This window comes from Danio rerio, chromosome 4 (assembly GCF_049306965.1).
Source record: "Danio rerio strain Tuebingen ecotype United States chromosome 4, GRCz12tu, whole genome shotgun sequence".
Taxonomy (NCBI): Eukaryota; Metazoa; Chordata; class Actinopteri; order Cypriniformes; family Danionidae; genus Danio; species Danio rerio.
Window position 1 is genome coordinate 69,141,777 of NC_133179.1, and position 20,875 is coordinate 69,162,651.

A 20,875-nucleotide genomic window follows, 5' to 3' on the forward strand; every position below is an offset into this window, starting at 1 on the left:
AATGATTTCTCCACTCATAATGAGTGGCGGCTTGGACCCGGAAACAGTATTACATACGTCACAAACACGTCACCACTTAACAAGTGGATAAACACAATAACACACAACCACAGTGTGTGAAACACAGCTTTATTTCCTACATTAAACACCCAGGGACAGATGAACTAATTGTTAAAAACAACACTGTCAGACTTTACTAAACGTTTGCAGTGAACAATTAGCACTAAAATGCATAGGCATTTATTTTTACACCAGCCCTTATTGTATATGCATTTGTAAGAGTTTCGATGTCAGATACTAACTTTTCACCACAGGGGAATGAACCGTAAACTATTCTGACATATGTTTTATGCAGCAGATGCCCTTCCAGCTGCAACCCAGTATTGGGAAACATCCACTCTTGCATTCACACACACTAATACACTATGGCCAATTGCATTTACATAATTCACCTATAGCACAGGTGTTTGGACTGTAGGGGAAACCGGAGTTCCTGCAGCAGGGGTGTCCAAACTAGGTCCTGCAGGGCCAACCCTAATCAAACAGACCTGAACCAGTTAATCAAGCTCTTAGTAGATATACTAGAAACTTCCTGGCAGGTGTGTTGAAGCAAGTTGGAGCAAAACTTAGCAGTACACTGGCCCTCCAGGACCGAGCTTGGACACCTCATGACCTGGAAGAAACACAGGGAGAACATGCTAAAAAATAATATAATTTCGCTCCTCCAAATACTTAAATTAGTATTTGCACCATTATTCAATGCCTAAAAAGCACGTTCTAATGGCAGCAGAGGAGGTACCACAGTAAACCGAGAGTACATGGCAGAGAGGACAATAGAATAAATTGTATTTGAATAGATAATCGTGAACAGCTGCAGTGGTAATCAATGATTGCTCCAGGAATGTGTATCAGCTGTGGAGGTGCAACACATTGTGGGAAGTGTAGTCCTGCTAAGCGGCAGAGGTCATACGCGGAGTGTTCTTTAGTGTTGCTTATGGGCACTCCAGCTGGTGACAGGGACACATGTTGGTCAAGTATTAGCATGGTATCTTTGCTCATTGAATAACATAAACTTAATTTATAAAGTTTATAACTTTAAAAATATTTTATTTTTATTCACATTAAGGGAGAAAGAATGTTTCATGTAGTGCTGTTTTTGTTCAGGCGAGACCACAAGAAGTGTCCGGTGGCCTGCTAGACAGACACTCCACAACGTCATACAGTTGCCACCTGATACAACTGGTTAATGAATACTTAACATCATAACGAACCACCTGTAGAAACACTCTGCTCGCCATTTGCACCAGACACTTCACTTAAACTCCATTTTACAAGGACTCAAAAAGGAAAACATTTACCTGTGAATGAACCACAAATCATGTTGCACTTTTTCAATACCTCTTTTGCACAATATGGTTCTGTCTTATGTAAAAACACTTGTAAAGTTTGATATTTGTCATGCTAAATATCTGGAGCTGTCGACGATTCAAATCATGCCGTGTGAAATGTGTTCTGACTGAAAATGACATCAGCAATCACCCACAGCCAATCAGAAAGTAGCATTCACTAGTATGGGTACCTGCAGGCCAGAGGGAGGCTGAGGAGGCGTTAAAAGCGCTTATTTTCAGTTTATTTGGACCCAAGAAATGGAGGAAAAACTTGTGTAAACTTGACAGGAGGACTGTCTGTTTGACATATCATCAGAGAAATATCACAATCAGCTCGAAAAGTAAAAAAATAGTTGAGGAGAAATTGCTAACTCTCTTCAAAAGTCAGGTGAGAAACACACGTTTCTAAAGCTAAAGCCTTGTTTTTTCATTATGTAGTTAATAACGAAAGATATTACGTGACCTAGAGTTGCTTCCAAGTCACTTCTTGCGTTTGGTTGTGAGATGTAAATTGGACAAAGTTGTCTGTGATTCTTCCTATTTTAAAGTCATGCAGTGTGAACTCTCCTGTCGCCGATTCATTCTACAGTGTAAACACAGCACTGACATAACGCTAACCCAGATAGTCATGCAGTGTGAAAACATCCGTGACACGACCACTTTAAAAAAATCACGCAGTCTGAACTCAGCATCAGTGGTTTAATTTTTAAAAAGAGGCGTGGCACCAAATCCCGCCCCCAAACCCAAAGGAGGCGTGGCATCAAACCCAACAGTCATTGGGTGGGTGAGCAAATCGTACTAAATTTTACAGATGAAATCGTATGAATTCATACTAATTGGCCACTTAATCAAACTTACGAATTGCTGTGAGATTATTTCTGATAACAAACTATGCTAATCATTGCCTAGCTCTACTCAATACATTGTAATATTTATTGTAAACAGACACTCTGTTAAAAGGCATCAGGTATAACTGAGTCCATTTAGAAAATCACAGTTATTTAATTAAAAAGAAAGGCCGAGACCTGAGGCAGTTATTACAGAACATGACCTGTATCCAAGGTACACACCAGGAGTGTCCAAACTCAGTCCTGGCGGGCCATGTCCTGCATATTTTAGTTCCAACCTCAGTTAAACACACACCTGAACCAGCTAACCAAGCTCTTTCTAGGAATACTAGGCTGCGTCCAAAACCGCATACTTCCATACTATATAGCACGCTAAAATCAGTATGCGAGTCGAGTAGAATGTCCGAATTCATAGAATTCGAAAAATCAGTATGCGGGAAGTATGACTTACTACTTCCGACAAGATTCTGGAGTGCGCCTCCTATGCACGCTGCTCTATCCCATGAAGCCTCTTGAGAGAATTCATGAATGGGAGTGAAGCGACGCAACTGACGCATGTAGGTCACTTGACCCTGGCAAAATGGCGGATGTAGTACATCTGAGTTCCATTCATACTGCTCACATTCATACTGTATAGAACATACTTTACTAATGGCCGAGTAGTACGTTAATAAGTACTAAGCGGTTTTGGATGCAGCCCAAGAAACTTCCAGGGAGGTGTGTTGAAGGAAGTTGGAGCCAAGCTATGCAGGACACCGGCCCTCCAGAACTGAGTTTGGACACCTCTGGCATAAGCCAAAACCACTTAGGTCTTGCGTTGGACTTTGGGCTTCTGTTTCCGAGCGGACCCGTGAATACTTCTAATGTGGACATTGAGACTTCCTTTTTGAGTGAACGTGTTTCCACACTGTGGGCAAGTGAACGGTTTCTCTCCAGTGTGAACCCTCTTGTGAATGTCAAGAGTTAGTTTCTGAATGAAACTCTTGTCACACAGTGAGCATTTGTAAGGCCTCTCTCCGGTGTGAACTCTCATGTGGATTTTAAGCCTATGTTTATACGCAAAACTCCTTCCACACTGTTCACAAGCGAACAACTTCTCTCCGGTGTGAACTCTCATGTGGTGACTGAGCGTTGGATATTGAGCGAAACTCTTCCCGCACTGACGGCAGGTGTACGGTTTCTCTCCGGTGTGAACTCTCATGTGACCATACAAGGACTGTTTTATACGGAAACTCTTCCCGCATTGTTGGCATGTGAAAGGTTTCTCTCCGGTGTGAATTCTCGTGTGATTTTTAACATCTTTTTTTTGAGTAAATCCTTTTCCACAGTGTTGGCATGTGAAGGGTTTCTCTCCGGTGTGAACTCTCATGTGGACATCGAGGGCTGGCTTCTGTCTGAAAGCTTTTCCACACTGTTGGCAGGTAAAAGGTTTCTCTCCTGTGTGAACTCTCATGTGTAAGGTAAAGTGTGCTTTTTTACTGTACGCCTTCCCACAGAGATGACAATGAAAACGTTTAGATTTGGTTTTCAGAGCACTGTTCAGTGATGAAGTTTCTTGGTTTGGGGCGTATTTTTCCTCCGTTTTTAATGACTGGCCTTTCTCTTCTATTTCCTTCAGTTCTTGCTCTTGTTTCAGCACCAACAATTCTAAAACAAAAAAGACAAACAAACTGTTCATGTTTCATATCATCTGGTATCAATTATTGAATATTGAATATTGTAACAATCCATTTAGGAATATTGTGATTTTTTATTTTAATTTACCAACATTATTAAGGCATAACAATCAAAAATAAAGTTATTTAAACAATCTCGTTTGCCCAATTAGCGCGGTTCGTTTGGCATATGTGAACAGGGCAATCGCGCTCTGTTCCGCGCCAATGTAATCGCTCCGAGATCGCTTGAATGAGGTTGTCTCGGCTCGATTGAAACGAGCAGTTCGATTGCAGTGAGAAAGCGATCCGATCCGAGCGCGGTCATATTAAAGTGTTTTATGGATATGTAATAGGCTTACGGCTATATGAAGAGAGAATTATGAGTAGGGCGGGAAGTTTCGTGAGTCTCCGGATGCCCGCAAATGAGTGATGATCTCCCGGTAATCTCGCGTCTCCCTCCCGGTCCTCAAATAGGCATCATCGCGCACCCTTCTCACCCATCCCCACCACATCTCTCCTCAGACACGTCGCACGTGCACCCTGTCAATCACCACCAAACCACCACCTCTCCTGACAGCTGAGTGGGACGCTGCAAAATAAACCGTGACACTCTGACCAATGTAAGGAGAGTTTACTCAAACGTGACTTGTTTTAGCTCCTTTGGTCCGATTAGAAATTTTGCAGTGTGAAAGCGAACCGCTCCAAGAGCAAAGAGCAACAATGTAACAATTTTAATCTCTGTTTTGAAACAACTGAATCGATTCACAGGTGTGAAAGCACCCTTAGAGACTCTTAAACTTGATAAATAAAATGTTACAAAGTGTGTGCAATGGTAAAGGTAGATTAACATCTGTAAGGTGTGAATAACAATGATACAGTAAACCTCAACTCTATCAACAACACAATGATCATCAAATCTGAGCTTTCAAATAAAGATACCAGCCATCATTAATCAAATACATACTGCAACATTACAAATTGTGAAGTTGGATGACTAACCTATGCTAATAAATGAGAAACTAGTGGCTGGGATGCACAAGAAAAGAAACCAAAAAGCCACTTTGGCGACATGCTTACGTCCTTTTTATTTACAATCTCCTTACTGCTGCTAGCCACCACACTCATTTCCGCATGTTATTCTGGCTTGAGGTGGCGATGACGACACCTAAAACTCACAGGTGAAAAGCGCAAGCGTGGTTTCCTTTACCATTTACAATGTGCTCAGCACTCGTGCTCGCAAGCTGTCTTTCTGTAACTAGGCAACCATCTACTGTTTTTTCAGAGGATGACAAATGCATTGCTGCAGCTCTGATACAAGTTTAAGGAGAAAAGTAAAAAGCACTGAAGTGTTTGGGTGCGCTGTGTTTGCCTGAGGTAATTAGGGTGCTTCACACTTGTTCAATTGTCTGGACCGAACCAAAGTTAGATTGTCCCTCCCTTGCCATCATCTCGACTGGTTTGTGTTCACACAGTCTTTTTTCCTTCTGATTCTGATCTTCCTCCTTGGTGGAGACAAGCAGACATTATCACTGTTTGCACTGGGTCAGTCGCACTGGGTCAGTCCCGCTTGTCACCAAGGTCGGTGATACACAGACACACACACACCAGAACGAATGTTATGAAAATGATAGTTTATTTTACTGTTGGCGGTCAACTTCCGTTATTTGGTATGATTGCATTCACATAGGAAGTGAACCATAACAGAGTTCGCACAAACTGTACCCCAGACCACCTCTTTCAGGCGGACATGGATACGGTTCATAGGTGCGCAGCAGAGTTCACGACACATTTACACTAGCTAAACGTACCATACTTTGATGTCAAAGGAACCCGGGTGTGAACCAAAAGTGCTAGTTTAAAAGCACCTTTAGTCTACCATTATTACTGAAATGTGTATATTCTATAGAGTGTGTGAAGCAGATTGGTTAGTTCTACTTGCATGAATTGCAGTGCACTCGCGGCACTGAAAAATGTGCAGACACCATGTGTGCGTCGTTCCCTATTTGCACCACAAGTCGCGCGACAATTTGCCATTGGTTCATTAACAGATAGAATTGAAACGTTTAATTTCAGTAAGCTTTTTTTTTTTTGTAGCTTAACAATAAAACAAACAAATAAAAGGTTATGCTAAATTTGAAATGACAATCTCTAAATCACGGCTGTCAAACTCAGTTCCTGGAGGGCCGGAGTACTGCACAGTTTAGTTCCAACCCTAATTAAACACACCTGATCAAACTAACAGAGTCCATCAGGCTTGTTTGAAACCTACATGTAAAGCTGCGGTCACACTGGAATTTTCTCCCCATAGACTTCCATTCATACGCACGCGAATGCGTCAGACCGGAAACACAAGCTCACAAGTTTCTCAGATCGCTGCATTGGAAAGTTCAAGCTGGGTGAACTCTGACCTGCAAAATCGCATCATTTGAGTGCGTGAGACCAATTAAGGATCAAAACATGACCTCTCTAGACAGACATTTTAAATATGGAGCCATCGCTCACATTTATAAATGTCTAATCATCTTGTTTAATCCCGCCCCCTTTCAAAGCACCATACAACAGAATTTCGCATGCTCAAACTCTAGCGTGACCGTAGCTTCAGTGTATTTAAATAGGGTTGGAACTAAACTGTGCAGGGCTGCGGCTTTCCAGAAACCGGTTCTGGAAAGTGGGGGTCGGGACAATGAGGGAGGGTTGCTTAGTGATTTCCAAAAATCTCATATATTTTATTAAACTATTAGAATTATCCTATTTTATTCATAACCTGCAGAATATAAAAATTGTTTTTAATTTAAAATATATTTCTTATATACTAGTGCTGTCAAAATTAGTGCATTAACGCATGCAATTAATTTAAAATATTTAACGCGTTAAAAAAAATAACGCAATTGACGCAGTTGCAGTTTTTTTATTTCCTGTTGCGGTCGACGTGTGTTTAACGTGCAAGTAAATATGGATAAGACCAAGGACATGTTTTTAGAAGGAAAGTTTCAGTATAAAACTATTAATGTTGCATCACCAGGCTATCCAGCGTTTCCTCCAGAGTTTCATCTAATTTTGGGTGTTTCATTTTTAATCTTTCTTTTGCGTTAATGGAATTTGATGCCGCATGCCGAATGGAAAGAAAAACCTCCGCACTTTGTGACTCGGTGGTCCTTTAAGGTAATCAAAAATTGCTGTTTACATGGTACTCTTATTTAAAGTATTATCTTAATCATATTAAAATCAGAGTATTGGTGTCCATATAAATGTACTCAGTGAAAGTGCCAGATGGCGTCGTAAGCTGTCAAAGACACGCATTCGTCTGCCTTTAAGATGATTCCATGCACCCTCAAATGTTTCATTAAATTGGACGTGTTACCCCCATAAACGCAACTTTTGTAAAGCGTCTGCTTCACATTGCTGTGTCAGAATCCTTGTGAAATACAGCCATACTTTAAAACGCTTAGTTTAAGCAAATTTGATGAACGCGATCATGCGTGTTGATGAATCTAAAGAGATCCCTCGCTCACCGGCTGCGCTGTCCTGCGCGCATTGTGAGTGCGTGTGCAAGTGTTTCCCAGCAACAAGAATAAACATCGCCCACGCCAATGTTATTTAAATGTTTAAAGATGGTGTGACCAAAGTCCCTGTAAGAATTAGTCTTTGGTGTGACACAATGCGTACCTGTGGGTGCCTTTGATGTAAGTTCTTACGTCCTTGTCGTAGCAACAGTGGCAACAAAATTAGGCACCGAAATTCATATGCTGATTTGGTGATTCTGCTTGTGAGAGACTGTTCTCACTCTCAGCTTACATCATTCAAAAAAAAAAAAGGTCCAGATTGTTCCCCGATAATGTCAACAGACTGGACTGTCTTAGCAACTGTCTGAATGTAAAGGAGGACTAAGCAAAATAATTTCAACTTTAAAATTAATGTTCTCAACTCGCAGCAATAAAACTTTTCTTAATGAGTATAATTGTTTGTATTCAATACTTTACTATTAAAATTTTCCATTTTCCATATCAGCAATGCCTGTATTTTGGCATTTTTTTGAAGTCCACTTAGAATCTAACATGGAAATCTATTTGTTTTTCTTTATTGGCATTGATTGTTTTGAAATTCAAATGGCTCTAACATGCCTGTGTTTTTATTTCTGTAATAAATATGGCTGTCAAGCCAGGATCTTGATGGTTTATTGTGGGTATGTTGTTTACATGAAGAAATCTGTGTTACAAGTTAAACAAAAATTATAATAAACAATCATATTTTGAAGTTAAATAGTTTTTTTGTCCTGCGTTTACGTTAATTTTACATTTGAATAACCAAAATTGCAAGTTTCAGTCTTTTAAATGTGATTAATCGCGATTAATTGCAAAAAAAAGTTTTTTTGATTAATTAGTTAATATTTTTAATCTATTTATGGCACTAATACATACTTAATATTTAAGTTACATTAAAAAAAACATACAAATAAAAAGCCATCAGCCTTTCAGTTTTTCCCCCATTGGATTGCGATCCCTGTGGTTATTTCACTAGATTAACATCACAGCAATAGCTTTAGTTACTGCAGATTTTGTAGACAATGTTCAACTTTTCGACATCTTTATGGCACGCACATACATTAAAAATAAAGGCCACGACTGAACAAGGAGGGCGATCTTCAAGTGGCTCCAAAATTAAACCGAGAATAGTCTTGTACTATAAACATTGTACTCACCATTTTCGTTATGGGAGTTTAATATTAAATAAAAAAAAGTGAATAATGACTATAAAATATATACGGTTGTAAGACTGGCACTTTTTTGTGTTGTCAATATGCTCATGTTTATATACATTCGAAGTTAGAATTATTTGCCCCCCCTGTTTATTTTTTCCCCAATTTCTGTTTAACGGAAAGAATATTTCTTCAACCCATTTCTAAACACAATAGTTTTAATAACTCATCTCTAATAACTGATTTATTTTACCTTTGCCATGATGACAGTAAATAATATTTGACTAGATATTTTTCAAGACACTAATATACAGCTTAAAGTGACATTTAAAGGCTTAACTAGATTAATTAGGTTAACTAGGAAGATTAGGATAATTTGGCAAGTTATTGTATAACGATGGTTTGCTCTGTAGACCAGGGGTTTTCAAAGTGTGAGGCGCGCCTCCCCTGGGGGGCGCCAGAGCATGTCAAGGGAGGCACGGGAAAAACGTTATATCATAAAAATATAATTATTAAGTTTAATTACTAAATGTATTTTTATTATATTTACACGTTTTAATTAAACAAAGGTAAAAAATAATACGTCAAAAATAAGAAAACCTTTTTTATCCAGAAGGCCATAGCTGTGAATTCGCTTCTGTTTGGCAAGCCCGCCAATACTGGTAAATGCCTGCTAATACAATGGATCGGTTTCTGAGACCCCCCGATTCAAAACCTTCAAGTTCAGGGCTTAAACCCAAAAGACGACGATATGATGATCAGTATTTGAGTTTAGGATTTACGTGGACAGGACCAGATGATGAACCACGACATTTATGTGTGGTTTGTCAAGATATTTTGGCTAATGACAGCATGAGACCCGCTAAACTTCCGACTATTTTGACTGGGATGGACAGTTCTTGGATCTGTTCTATTCATATTGAACCATCATTCTAGTTTTAAAAACGTTATATTATAATATGTACATATAAGAACATATAATAACATATAATACTAACGTTAACATATAATACTTGTTATTACTCTGTAAATAATTGCACTTTCATGCAAATGATGATAAAAGTGAGTTAACAGTCTGACATCTGTCTGTGTCTTTATATATACTGTGTATATATATATATATATATATGTGTGTGTGTGTGTGTGTGTGTGTGTGTGTGTGTGTGTGTGTGTGTGTGCGTGTGTGGGAGGAGGGGGGCGCCAATGGATAAGTTGTGTCAAAAGGAAGGCCCACTGTCTTAGACTTTGAAAAACCCTGCTGTAGACTATCAAAAAAAAAGCTTAAGTGGGCTAATAATTTTGACCTAAAATGGCTTTAAAAAAAATAAAAACTGCTTTTATTCTAGCCGAAATAAAACAAATAAGACTTTCTCCAGAAGAAAAAATATGATCAGACATACTGTGAAAATGTCCTTGCTCTGTTAAACATCATTTGGGAAATATTTTTAAAAATAATAATAATTCAAAGGGGGCTAATAATTCTGACCTCAACTCTAGTTCCTATTGGTGTGTGTGCACCATTGTGTGCAATATTTGTATGCTTATAACCACCTCTAAGCATAGTGGGGATCGTGAGTCACTGTGGTTGTTATTTTAGAGCAGGCGTGTCCAAACTACGGCCCGCGGGCCATCTGCGGCCCGCAATCAGTTTTGTGGCGGCCCGCGAGGCTTTTTATAAATATCAATAGAATCTGGCCCGCTATACAAAAATTAACGTAATTCAATAAATAACCACCGGGTGTCGCTATTACATGCATTCAATTAAGCAGCAGTTCTTGTTATGATCTATCTATCTATCTATCTGTCTGTCTGTCTGTCTGTCTGTCTGTCTGTCTGTCTGTCTGTCTGTCTGTCTTTCTGTCTGTCTGTCTGTCTGTCTGTATACACACAGTTGAAGTCTGAATTATTAGCCCCTCATTGATTTATTTCTTCTTTTTTAAATATTTCCCAAATGATGTTTAACAGAGCAAGAACATTTTCACAGTATGTCTGATAATATTTTTTCTTCTGGAGAAAGACTTATTTGTTGTATTTCGGCTAGAATAAAAGCGGTTTTAATTTTTTTATGAACCACTTAAGGTCAAAATTATTAGCCCCTTAAGTCTTCAGAACAAACCATTGTTATAAAATAACTTGCCTAATTACCTTAACTTGTAACTTGATTAACCTAGTTAAGCCTTTAAATGTCACTTTAAGCTGTATAGAAGTGTCTTAAAAATATATAGTCAAATATTATTTACTGTCATCATGGCAAAGATAAAATAAAGCAGTTATTAGAAATGAGTTACTAAAACTAATATGTTTTGAAATGTGTGGAAAAAAATCTTCTCTCCGTTAAACAGAAATTGGGGAAAAAATAAACGAGGGCTAACAATTCTGACTTCAACTGTATATATATATATATATATATATATATATATATAAATATATGTGTGTCTGTGTGATGTGTGTAAAATTTGGCCCGCGACAACGTTGTTTTTTTTGCATCTGGCCCTCGGCCCAAAAAGTTTGGACACCCCTGTTTTAGGGGTTGTGGGCTGAAAAGTTTGAGAACCCCTGCTCTACACCATTCAAAGTTTACACACAAATCAAGTTTACCATGAGCCAACTTTGCTCTGTGGGCCACAGTTTGGGCATCTCTGACCTCGATCTTCATTAATATTTAGGGGGGCTCCATAATGTGTGCATTCACAAATGTATGCTTGATAGTAAAAAAAAATTATTTAATTAATGTATTTTTACATTTTTCTGCCCAGAAGTAACTCAGAAGTAACACCTTTTTAGGCTCACATAAATGCATCATTAGTGTTTGTCCAATAAAATCACTTTCATTTTGCATTATTACACTGCAAAAAAATGCTTTTCTTACTTAGATTTTTTGTCTTGTTTCTAGTTCAAATATCTACAAATTCTTAAATCAAGAAGCATTTTCTAGACAAGCAAAACATATTGTCTTGTTTTAATAAATAATATGCCAAAATGAAGCAAATTTTTCTTAAATCAAGCTAAATAATCTGCCAATGGGGTAAGCAAAATAATCGTGTTTTTTTCGATTTGTGATAAGATTATTTTGCTAACCCCATTGGCAGATTATTTAGCTTGATTTAAGAAAAAACTCGCTTCATTTTGGCATATTATTTATTAAAACAAGACAATATGTTTTGCTCGTCTAGAAAATGCTTCTTGATTTAAGAATTTGTAGATATTTGGACTTGAAACAAGACAAAAAAATCTAAGTAAGAAAAGCATTTTTTGCAGTGTAATAAATTTGTCCTTCATTTGTGTAGATCTGCAGATCTGAATGAGGATCAAATGACTGAGTTGATCTTTGAGAATGAAAACCAACCTGTTTGTTCCTGCAGATCTTCATGATTGACTGTGAATGTTTCTTCAATCTTCAGGTCTTCGCTCTCCACTTTAATAAACGCCATCTTTATAACAGTGTGGAGATCAGTCGCTTCAGCAGGAGTTTTCCTCTGTGTATTTAAGAGGAGAATAATCAACAGAAAGAGAGTTAAAGACGGTAAAATAATGCCATTCAGAAAAACTAAAAACAAAGAATACGAATTCAGAAGATAGTTGTAATAGTATGGCTTCTTCAGAGTAAATCCTGTGTAGTCTGTACAATACAGTAATATTTAACACATCTATAATGTTACTGTTTAAAAACGTTGAAGCTTGTTAAATTGGCTGTGGTTAGTGTTAATAATCTTACTTTTACTAAGTGATGTCTGTGAGACTAAAGCTACTAATACACACACACACACACACACACACACACACACACACACACACACACACACAAAAGCACTTCACTAATGTTTGTTTATCAGAACTAAAGGGGGTAAAAATAAAACAAAATAAGACAAATCTGGACAGTGAATAAGTGACTTAAACGTGTATCACAGTTTTTGTCATCTCTCGTTTCCTCTCATCAGAAATGAAGCGTTATGAGCTGCTGTTCATAAACACCAGTAAGGGAGCTGTTAGATGTGGTTAATGTTCCTCAACGGTCAACGATAAATAATACATTTAGCATCACGCCAAACTATAACTGAGTGAAAGTATTTTGTCGTGCTGTTAATTGTAAAAGCTTATAAACAAACCTTTCTTCTGTACACTCGCAGACACGAAGCGCGGCGCCCCCTTGTGACGTCACGCCACCACACCAAAATAAAAGTCTCGTCCACAAACCTAAAATAATTGCAGCCAGCTCTATTTAATGATGATAAAAGTAAAGCTGGTTATATATTCCGATATTCAGACATTCTCCTTAATAATATAATTTCAGAAAAGTATTCTCTGCAAATTCTAAATAAGGATAAGCAGCAAATGATTATCAAAGTACAACTTTGTTTACTATAAGTATAACAAATTTGATTTTATTAACAGGAAATGTGAAACCACATTTTAAAAAGAACATGTCTCATCATAAAATTGAGGTAAAGTTAGTTTTATATTCGCACATTTGTTCATTTGACTGTCTCTGTATTGTTTACCACGCCAATTTGAATATTCAGTCAGAATTAGCATGCAAGACTTTAAAACAACATTAGCACTATCTAATAGACTGTTGAAACTAAAATGTTTTTTAGGTATGTGGTTGGATTCAAAGTTTGCATGGAAAGCACATGAATTTTCTGGACCAAAACGTTTTTGAGATGGATGTGACCGATATTAATGTAGGATATGTTTTTAATCCATGCTATAGTCAACTACTAAAAAAATGGGCATAAGATAATGTATAGAAGTGGGGTGGCAGGCTCTGTTGGAGCAAAGATAATTTGTCTTTGTTTTTCAAATAATTTTGAAATTGATGTTTTATTGACCAAAATGGTAATAAAAAGATCTGGAAAAAAGTTAATCTTACTCAGTTTAAAAAAAAAATCATGTGCATCTTGGCATTTCCATTTCCAAAATGCGCATAAAAATAGGTGGGATAGAAACATGTGACCGCAACCCTGAACCACAAACTGAATGCTGAGCCTTGGCTTGTGTCTTCAGCGAAAACCTGAATGACTTATGAAGCTACAAGAAGACTTTTCTGTTAACAAAAACCAACGTTATTCAGCAGTTTTTTCTCTTCCCTGCTGAAAAATCTAGCTTAAACCAGCCTAGGCTGGTTGGCTGGTTTTAGCTGGTCGACCAGGCTGGTTTTAGAGGGGTTTTGGCCATTTCCAGGCTGGTTTCCAGCCATTTCCAGCCTGGTCTTAGCTTGTCAGGCTGGAAAATGACCAGCTAAATTCAGCTAAAAACAGCTTGACTAGCCTGGTTTAAGCTGGACATAGCTGGTTTTGGCTGGGCTCCCAGCCTGGCTAAGCTGGTCAAGCTGGTTTTAGCTGGTCATCTCCCAGCCTGACCAGCTAAGACCAGCCTGGAAATGGCCAAAACCCCTCTAAAACCAGCCTAGTCGACCAGCTAAAACCAGCCAACCAGCCTAGGCTGGTTTAAGCTGTTTTTTTCAGCATGGTTGATGGTCATAAAAAGTGCACATTCACTGTGTTTGAAACAAAAAGCCCTTTTCCACTGAGTGGTGGGTTACAAATATTACCAATTTCCTCAAGGAAATGTCTACAGTAAAGCTGTACGGGTCGTTCACATAGCCTATCATATAAGAAGCAGTTCTCACAAAACATACGCTGTATACACATATATACTTGTGTACAAATGTTCATTACTAACCTTTCTATGAACATGATTTGATTATAACTGCAGATCAATGATAGTGCGAAAAAACCTACTGTTACGTCTGCCATTATATAAAATAAATAAATGCAACATGAACACATACAGACCCTTACAGTGTCCGATATGTTACCAATTACAGAAAAACTACACACAGCAGACATTTAGTCCTTACTTGGGTTTTAAAACAACACAAAATATAGCCCACAGTCAGTGCAAACCTCTCATATGTGTCTTTAATTGTTACCAGCACATGTAACCTCTTGTTATGTACCCTATTCTCCGTGCAGCCATTTGAATCTTTTAGGCTTGAGACTTCTGGTCTCATTCACTTCCATTCATTTTTGGACGTTAAAAGCATCTCGTTATGCTGCTTGATGTTGCAAACTGATATTTTTCTTATTATATGATTCTATTTTGACTGTATAGTCATGGACACGCTTGTTTGTAGAGCGAGTAGTTTGACCGTTTTCTGCCATTTATTATTCCTAGTCATTTCTCCCATAGGGAGCTGAATCGAAAGTTCTAAAACAATCGCAATATGAGCGCACTTCTGCATTGCAGAATAAGGTCAATAAAGTAATTCCGTCATTCTGAGTTCATAATAGGCCAAAAGGTGATGATAATAGTTAAACTTGACAGTTTTTATTCATGTTTTAGGTTGCTGAAAGAATCATTTGTTCATTTCGGACAGGATCGGATGTGAGAAGCACTTCAATAATCACATTTGAAGTTTGTTATTTCAAATACAGATGCACAAAAATGAAAAACTACAGAGCACTGGGTACAGGGCCGGAGTGGGACTCCTTTCCAGCCCTGGAGTTTCAAGCCTCAGACCGGCCCACCTCAGTGTCACGTTAAGGTGATCAAGAACAGGAACAAAAACAGGTGTAGAATTAGGGATGGCTGACGTGAAACTGACGTTTCGACACAGTGTCGAGATCCCGAAGCGCAAGTGTTTCAAAACACTGCACCGAAGCATGATCCGAAACACCCAGGTCACATGACTAAAGTGTTTCGAAACACTTGGTCACGTGACTTAAGCGATTCAAAGCATCGATCATTTCAGAGGCGTTTCAAGACCCGGAGAATCTGCATTTGACTGGCATGATCATATTTATGACTCTGTCTTGAATGGCCTAGTGGACAGTGCGTGAGCTCATTGGTATTGTGCTTCAAACTTATTTTGGGTTCGAATCCCAAATACTCCAAAATCATGATTTTATGTATTTTAATCATGTTACTGTTTTGTGGTGTAGATAGGATACAGCTGCAGATATGCCATCAATTTAGCATCATTTTTGTAACACTGTAAAACAATAATTCATATTTTTACAGTACTGTGATGGGTTTAGGTTTTGGATAGACGTTAGGAGCCATCTTTATAACAGTGTGAAGGAGACGTTAATTAAATACAATAGGAAATTGAATTAATAATATAAATAATTATTGTTAACTTCTGGCCACATCTGTATCTGATCTAGCAACAACCCTGTTTTATGAACAAAACAATACAAATTTATTTACAAGGTGTTTATTCGTATGTCAGAGCAATGTTGAAACAAAACGATACAATACCTAGGGATGGCTGACGTGAAACTGACGTTTTGACACAGTGTCGAGATCCCGAAGCGCAAGTGTTTCGAAACACTGCACCGAAGCATGATCCGAAACACCCAGGTCACGTGACTAAAGTGTTTCGAAACACTTGGTCACGTGACAAAAGCGATTCAAAGCATCGATCATTTCAGAGGCGTTTCAAGACCCGGAGAATCTGCATTTGACTGGCATGATCTTCAATATGATACTATCTAGTATGGCCTAGTGGACTGTGCGTGTACACTATGGTGCTGTATTTCAAATTTATTTTGGGTTCGAATCTCGACTAGTACAAATACTCCAAAATCATGATTTTATGTATTTTAATCATGTTACTGTTTTATGGTGTAGTCTCGATAGGATACAGCTGCGGATATGCCATCAATTTAGCATCTTTTTTGTAACACTGTAAAACAATAATTCATATTTTTACAGTACTGTGATGGGTTTAGGTTTTGGATAGACGTTAATAAAATACAATGGGAAATTTAATTAATAATATAAATAATTGTTGTTAACTTCTGGCCACAACTGTATCTAGTAACAACCCTGTTTTATGAACAAAACAATACAAATTTATCTACAAGGTGTTTATTCAGATGTCAGAGCAATGTTGAAACAAAGCGATACAATAACAAAGCATTCCCAACTGGTAATAAAGCATTTCAAAACAATTGTATTAGCCTAGATTCGAACCCATTATTCCCACATGGTTGTCACAAACTCTAACCGCTCAACTAAACCATTTCATTATTCAGGGCTACAAAGTGGGGTTTGATACCTCAATTTGCTCAACAGTTCTTTGCTGCAGCTGTTTCAGTGCAATACAAATAAAATGACCACTAGGTGTCACCGTAGAGTGGTGTTTCGAAACGTTTCGAAGCTTCGACACATTTGCTTCGATAGTTTCAGTGTTTCACGAAGCCTCGCTTTGCCCACCACTAACAATACCAAAGCATTACCAACTGGTATTAAAGCATTTCAAAATAACTGTATCAGTATGGATTCAAACCCATTATTGCCGCATGGTGGTCACGAACTCTAACCGCTCGACTAAACCATTTGCTTAATTAAGCCAACAAAAAGGGGTTTCATACCTCAATTTGCCCAATTGTTCTTTGCTGAAGCTGTTTCAGTGAAATACAAATAAAATGACCACTAGGTGTCACCGTAGAGTGGTGTTTCGAAACGTTTCGAAGCTTCGACACATTTGCTTCGATAGTTTCAGTGTTTCACAAAGCCTCGCTTTGCCCACCACTATGTAGAATCCAAGTGCAGTTTATTTGATGTATTGTGCAGTGACAGTGACAAAAATCCCAAAATCAAAGTAAGAAAGTAACAAAATAGCAAGCAAACAAACAAACAAAACAAAACAAGAAACTAAGACAGATTAACTCGAACTAGACTTTGACAAGCTACAGGAACAACATACCAAGAACGACAACGACCAACAGAGCATGAATGACTGAATATATAGTTCAGGTAATCACAGAGAATGGAGACAGCTGTGGTAGTAAATCAGTGTAGATGACAGACCAGGTGTGTGTGCGAAAGAATGTATGGAAATGTAGTCCGCTGGGGTTTGCTGGCGAACTACAGTGGCATCTGGTGGACAAACACAGTCATGACACTCAGTTCACGACTGACTATATTAAAATAAGGTCATTTCCAGTTCAGTTTCTAATTACACTATCACATCTTTTTTTTTTTTTTTTTGAGAAAACAGCTGCTTTAGAACTTCGAATGTTCAACAACCCTAACAGTATTATATGTCTTAACAATAATAATGACAAAATCAACTTTTCAGACAAGGATCAAACCCAGGTCAGTGGCGTCACAACCTAACGTGCTAAGCACTCAACCACAACAGCTGTACGTTAAGAGATGACTCATCTGAGTTATATCATCATTAACCTGCAGGCTGCATCTTGCTCATGAGGCTGCGAGAAAATAGATAAAAAGAGCAGAGCTGCGGTAAAATAATGAATAAGAAGACTGTGGTCAAGTAAATAAATACATTAATTTAAAAAGTGTGACTGCAACAGATTCTGGAGCTAGGGACACCGGCCCTCGCGGCCAAAAAACAGACTGGCCCACCGGGAATTCTCCCGGTCCTCCCAATTAGCCAATCCGGGCCTGACTGGGTAGAATCAGCTTTTCTTTTTTGGCTTTGTGGCTGTTCATCAAGACGACGGCAAGGTTTGTTTGAGCTCGTGTCGGCCATGGCTTGTTATTATATGTATATATTATTACGGTGTAATGTCTCGGCTGTGTATTTAAAACATGGCGCTTCCTTTGTTTTCATTCTGGCTTGTTACATGACCAAGTGACGTATCTCTGTAAACCGATAGCGTTCGGCTACTCATTTAGCTCTGCCTTTTCGTACCCTTTTGCCAGGCTGGGTACCTTTTGCAAAGGGTACCCAAAAAGTGGCATGGTATGGTTCACTTTTAGGTACCTTTTGACAGTGGAAACGGCCATAAAAGCGTACCGAAGCGTATCCTTCAGTGGAAATAGGCCAAAAGTGGCACATTCAGGGTACACGTCAGCTCTGCTATGGATTGTTATGCACATTCAAGAACAGCACAGCGTGTGCTGTGACACTAATCTGGAAAAATTATTGAATAAAGTTGCTATTTTTGTTTTTGTGTGCACAATTGCATACTTTTAGCTTGAAAATATTAAAACACTGAACCACTGAGGATGTTTTTGACACCCTTCTAGACAACTCTTCCTGCCTATTGAGGATTAGAGGTCTTTCAGATTTCATCTAAAGCAGGGCTGCTCGAGATAACCTGTGGCCTGCAGATTAGGCTCATGAACAGTTTCCAAGGCTAAGCAGCTGCATCAAAGCTTTTTAACAGCAAGTACAATGTGAATACAGTGTTGGGATGCCGTGTTAAGCAGCCCACCGCTGACTCAAGAAAAGAGGAGACTTGTTCTCTGGACTTTCAGAAAGGTACGCGAGCTGCCACTGGGGTGGTACCTTTTTAAAAGGTACACATTTGTACTTGAAGGGTCCATATTAGTACCTAAAAAGTTTAAGAGGAAAACCTTTGTACTTTTTAGGTACAAATATGTACCTTTACTGTATTTGTCACAACACTAGACGAAAAAGGATCCAATTGCAAGTGTTTAATAAAACTGAAAAATGTAACAAAGGATATCACTGGAGTGAACTAGAGACAAGAAAGTTCAAAACAAGAGAGCCACGGGTCACAATGAAGACTTCAATGAACAACGAAGGATTCTGGAAAACAACAGACAGGAACAAGACAAACAACGGACTGATAACCAGAACATACAACATGAGGAAATATATAGCCAGGCAAATAAGGACCAGCTGGAAGATGATTAAGTCAGCTGATGACATCAGCTGATCCTATAGCAGGCTGTCAACACAAAAGGTAAACAAACACACACCCTCACACATGACAACACACAAGGCAAGATACATAACATACAGGAGGAACACACAGATCCATAAACCGTGACAGTATTAATATGGACCTTTTAGGTACAAATTTGTACCTTTTGAAAAGGTACCACCCCAGTGACAGCTCGCGTACCTTTATTTCTGAGTGTGTGGAGTGAACAATCTGTCTTGGTACTTGTACCATATTGACTGCTTTGTGCCAAAGGTAAAGTGTTGGGGACGGACAGTGTAGAGCAGGGGTCTCAAACTCAATTTACCTGGGGGCCGCAGGAGGCAAAGTCTGGGTGAGGCTGGGCCGCATAAGGGATTTCACAAAAAAAAGTCCTCAAATGTCATTATTAACAGTTTTAATTATTTCTTCTGAACATGAAGTGTCCTGAACATTAATAGAACATTGAGTGAAGATTATGAACAGTTCTTCTGAACATGGCATCTTTTGCCTACTCCTTGCTGCCAGAGACTTGACAGGGCTTCTTCTCACAAATCTGAACCACATTTGGCTTTAGAGCGGAAGCAGTCGAGACCCTCAGTATGGCTTGAAGATGATCATCATTAAGTCTAGACCTGTCTAGACTCACTCAAAACTTCCATTCCCTCACCTAAAAAAAGCGTATATATGTATAAATAAAACACCCCCACCCCACTCCAGTCACATCAGTCTGTATCTACCTATAATATATATAAGATGCAGGCTGTAGCTAGGTAGGTGGCAGGCTGCAGATAGGTAGCTAAGTGGCAGGCAGGGGCGGGAACAGCTTACCTTGGTTCTGGCCGGCGCGAGTTCCCTCCTAACACTTCTCGCCCGTCACAGCGTCTAACAAAGGGGCGGGGTGCGTGGTGACGTCACCGGCACCCCCGCCCCTTTGTTTACACGGCGGGTGGGGAATGCCAGTGACCGCTGTGTACGGATAGAATCAGCGGAGCGGGGAGCGCTCTCTCTCCCCGCTCCGCTGATTCTGTCAGTGTACATCGGTCGGCGCGGGCCACAAAATATTGCACTGAGGGCCGCAAATGGCCCGCGGGCCGCGAGTTTGAGACACCTGGTGTAGAGGCTAAGCCTATTGCTTGAAGTCCCCGAGATGTTGTTAGACAGGCACCCAGCTGACGCACACTGTCCTCTGGATTATGAAGTGTAAATGAAATGAACAGTCTTACTTGTTTCCGTAGATGTTTATGTTTATTGCACTTGCAAACTCCAATAGTTCAAAAATTTTCTTCCAGGTAAGTTTCCGTTCGTAGAAGTCAAACACCGCCACATATCGTGACTTACAAACAAAACCGTCACGCTAAAGCATGAATGAATGTGTGTGGCTCTCTGTGTGAATGCGCGCGAGCGTTTGTTTGTGTTTGTGTGTGTGAAAGTGTGTGTGTGAGTGTGTGGTCAAAACTGTACGTGCTCCCTTCCGTCTAGCAACACCTGTTACCTGAATGTTCGTTCCCATTCATAAAGCCTGTTTAAAGAGCACCACCAAGTGGAACAATGAGCAAAGTTGCCAAATGGCTCCTACAGACAGTTTTAACCCCAAAAACTACTGGTGTGTCAGATGAAGAGTAGCCAGAGTCAGAGA

The 20,875-nt window shown here is 39.1% G+C and overlaps 1 protein-coding gene across 1 annotated transcript; it reads right to left on the bottom strand.

Moving 5' to 3' along the window:
- Nucleotides 1-112: 112 nt before the first annotated feature.
- LOC101882721 (uncharacterized) lies at nucleotides 113-12,757 on the bottom strand. The gene is made up of 3 exons (XM_005174395.6): nucleotides 12,694-12,757; nucleotides 11,934-12,063; nucleotides 113-3,883 (listed from the first exon to the last, which is right to left on the bottom strand). Exons 2-3 carry the CDS (start codon nucleotides 12,016-12,018, stop codon nucleotides 3,042-3,044), a joined length of 927 nt encoding a protein of 308 aa, XP_005174452.1. The 5' UTR covers nucleotides 12,019-12,063; nucleotides 12,694-12,757; the 3' UTR covers nucleotides 113-3,041.
- Between the last annotated feature and the right edge of the window lie 8,118 nt (nucleotides 12,758-20,875).

Bases quoted from the DNA above. Each gene is read 5' to 3' on its own strand.
- LOC101882721 (XM_005174395.6), bottom strand. From the start codon at position 12,018: ATGGCGTTTATTAAAGTGGAGAGCGAAGACCTGAAGATTGAAGAAACA. The intron at 3,884-11,933 runs GTTGGTTTTCAT...TTTTTGTTTTAG, and splicing joins AGATCTGCAGGAACAAACAG to AATTGTTGGTGCTGAAACAA.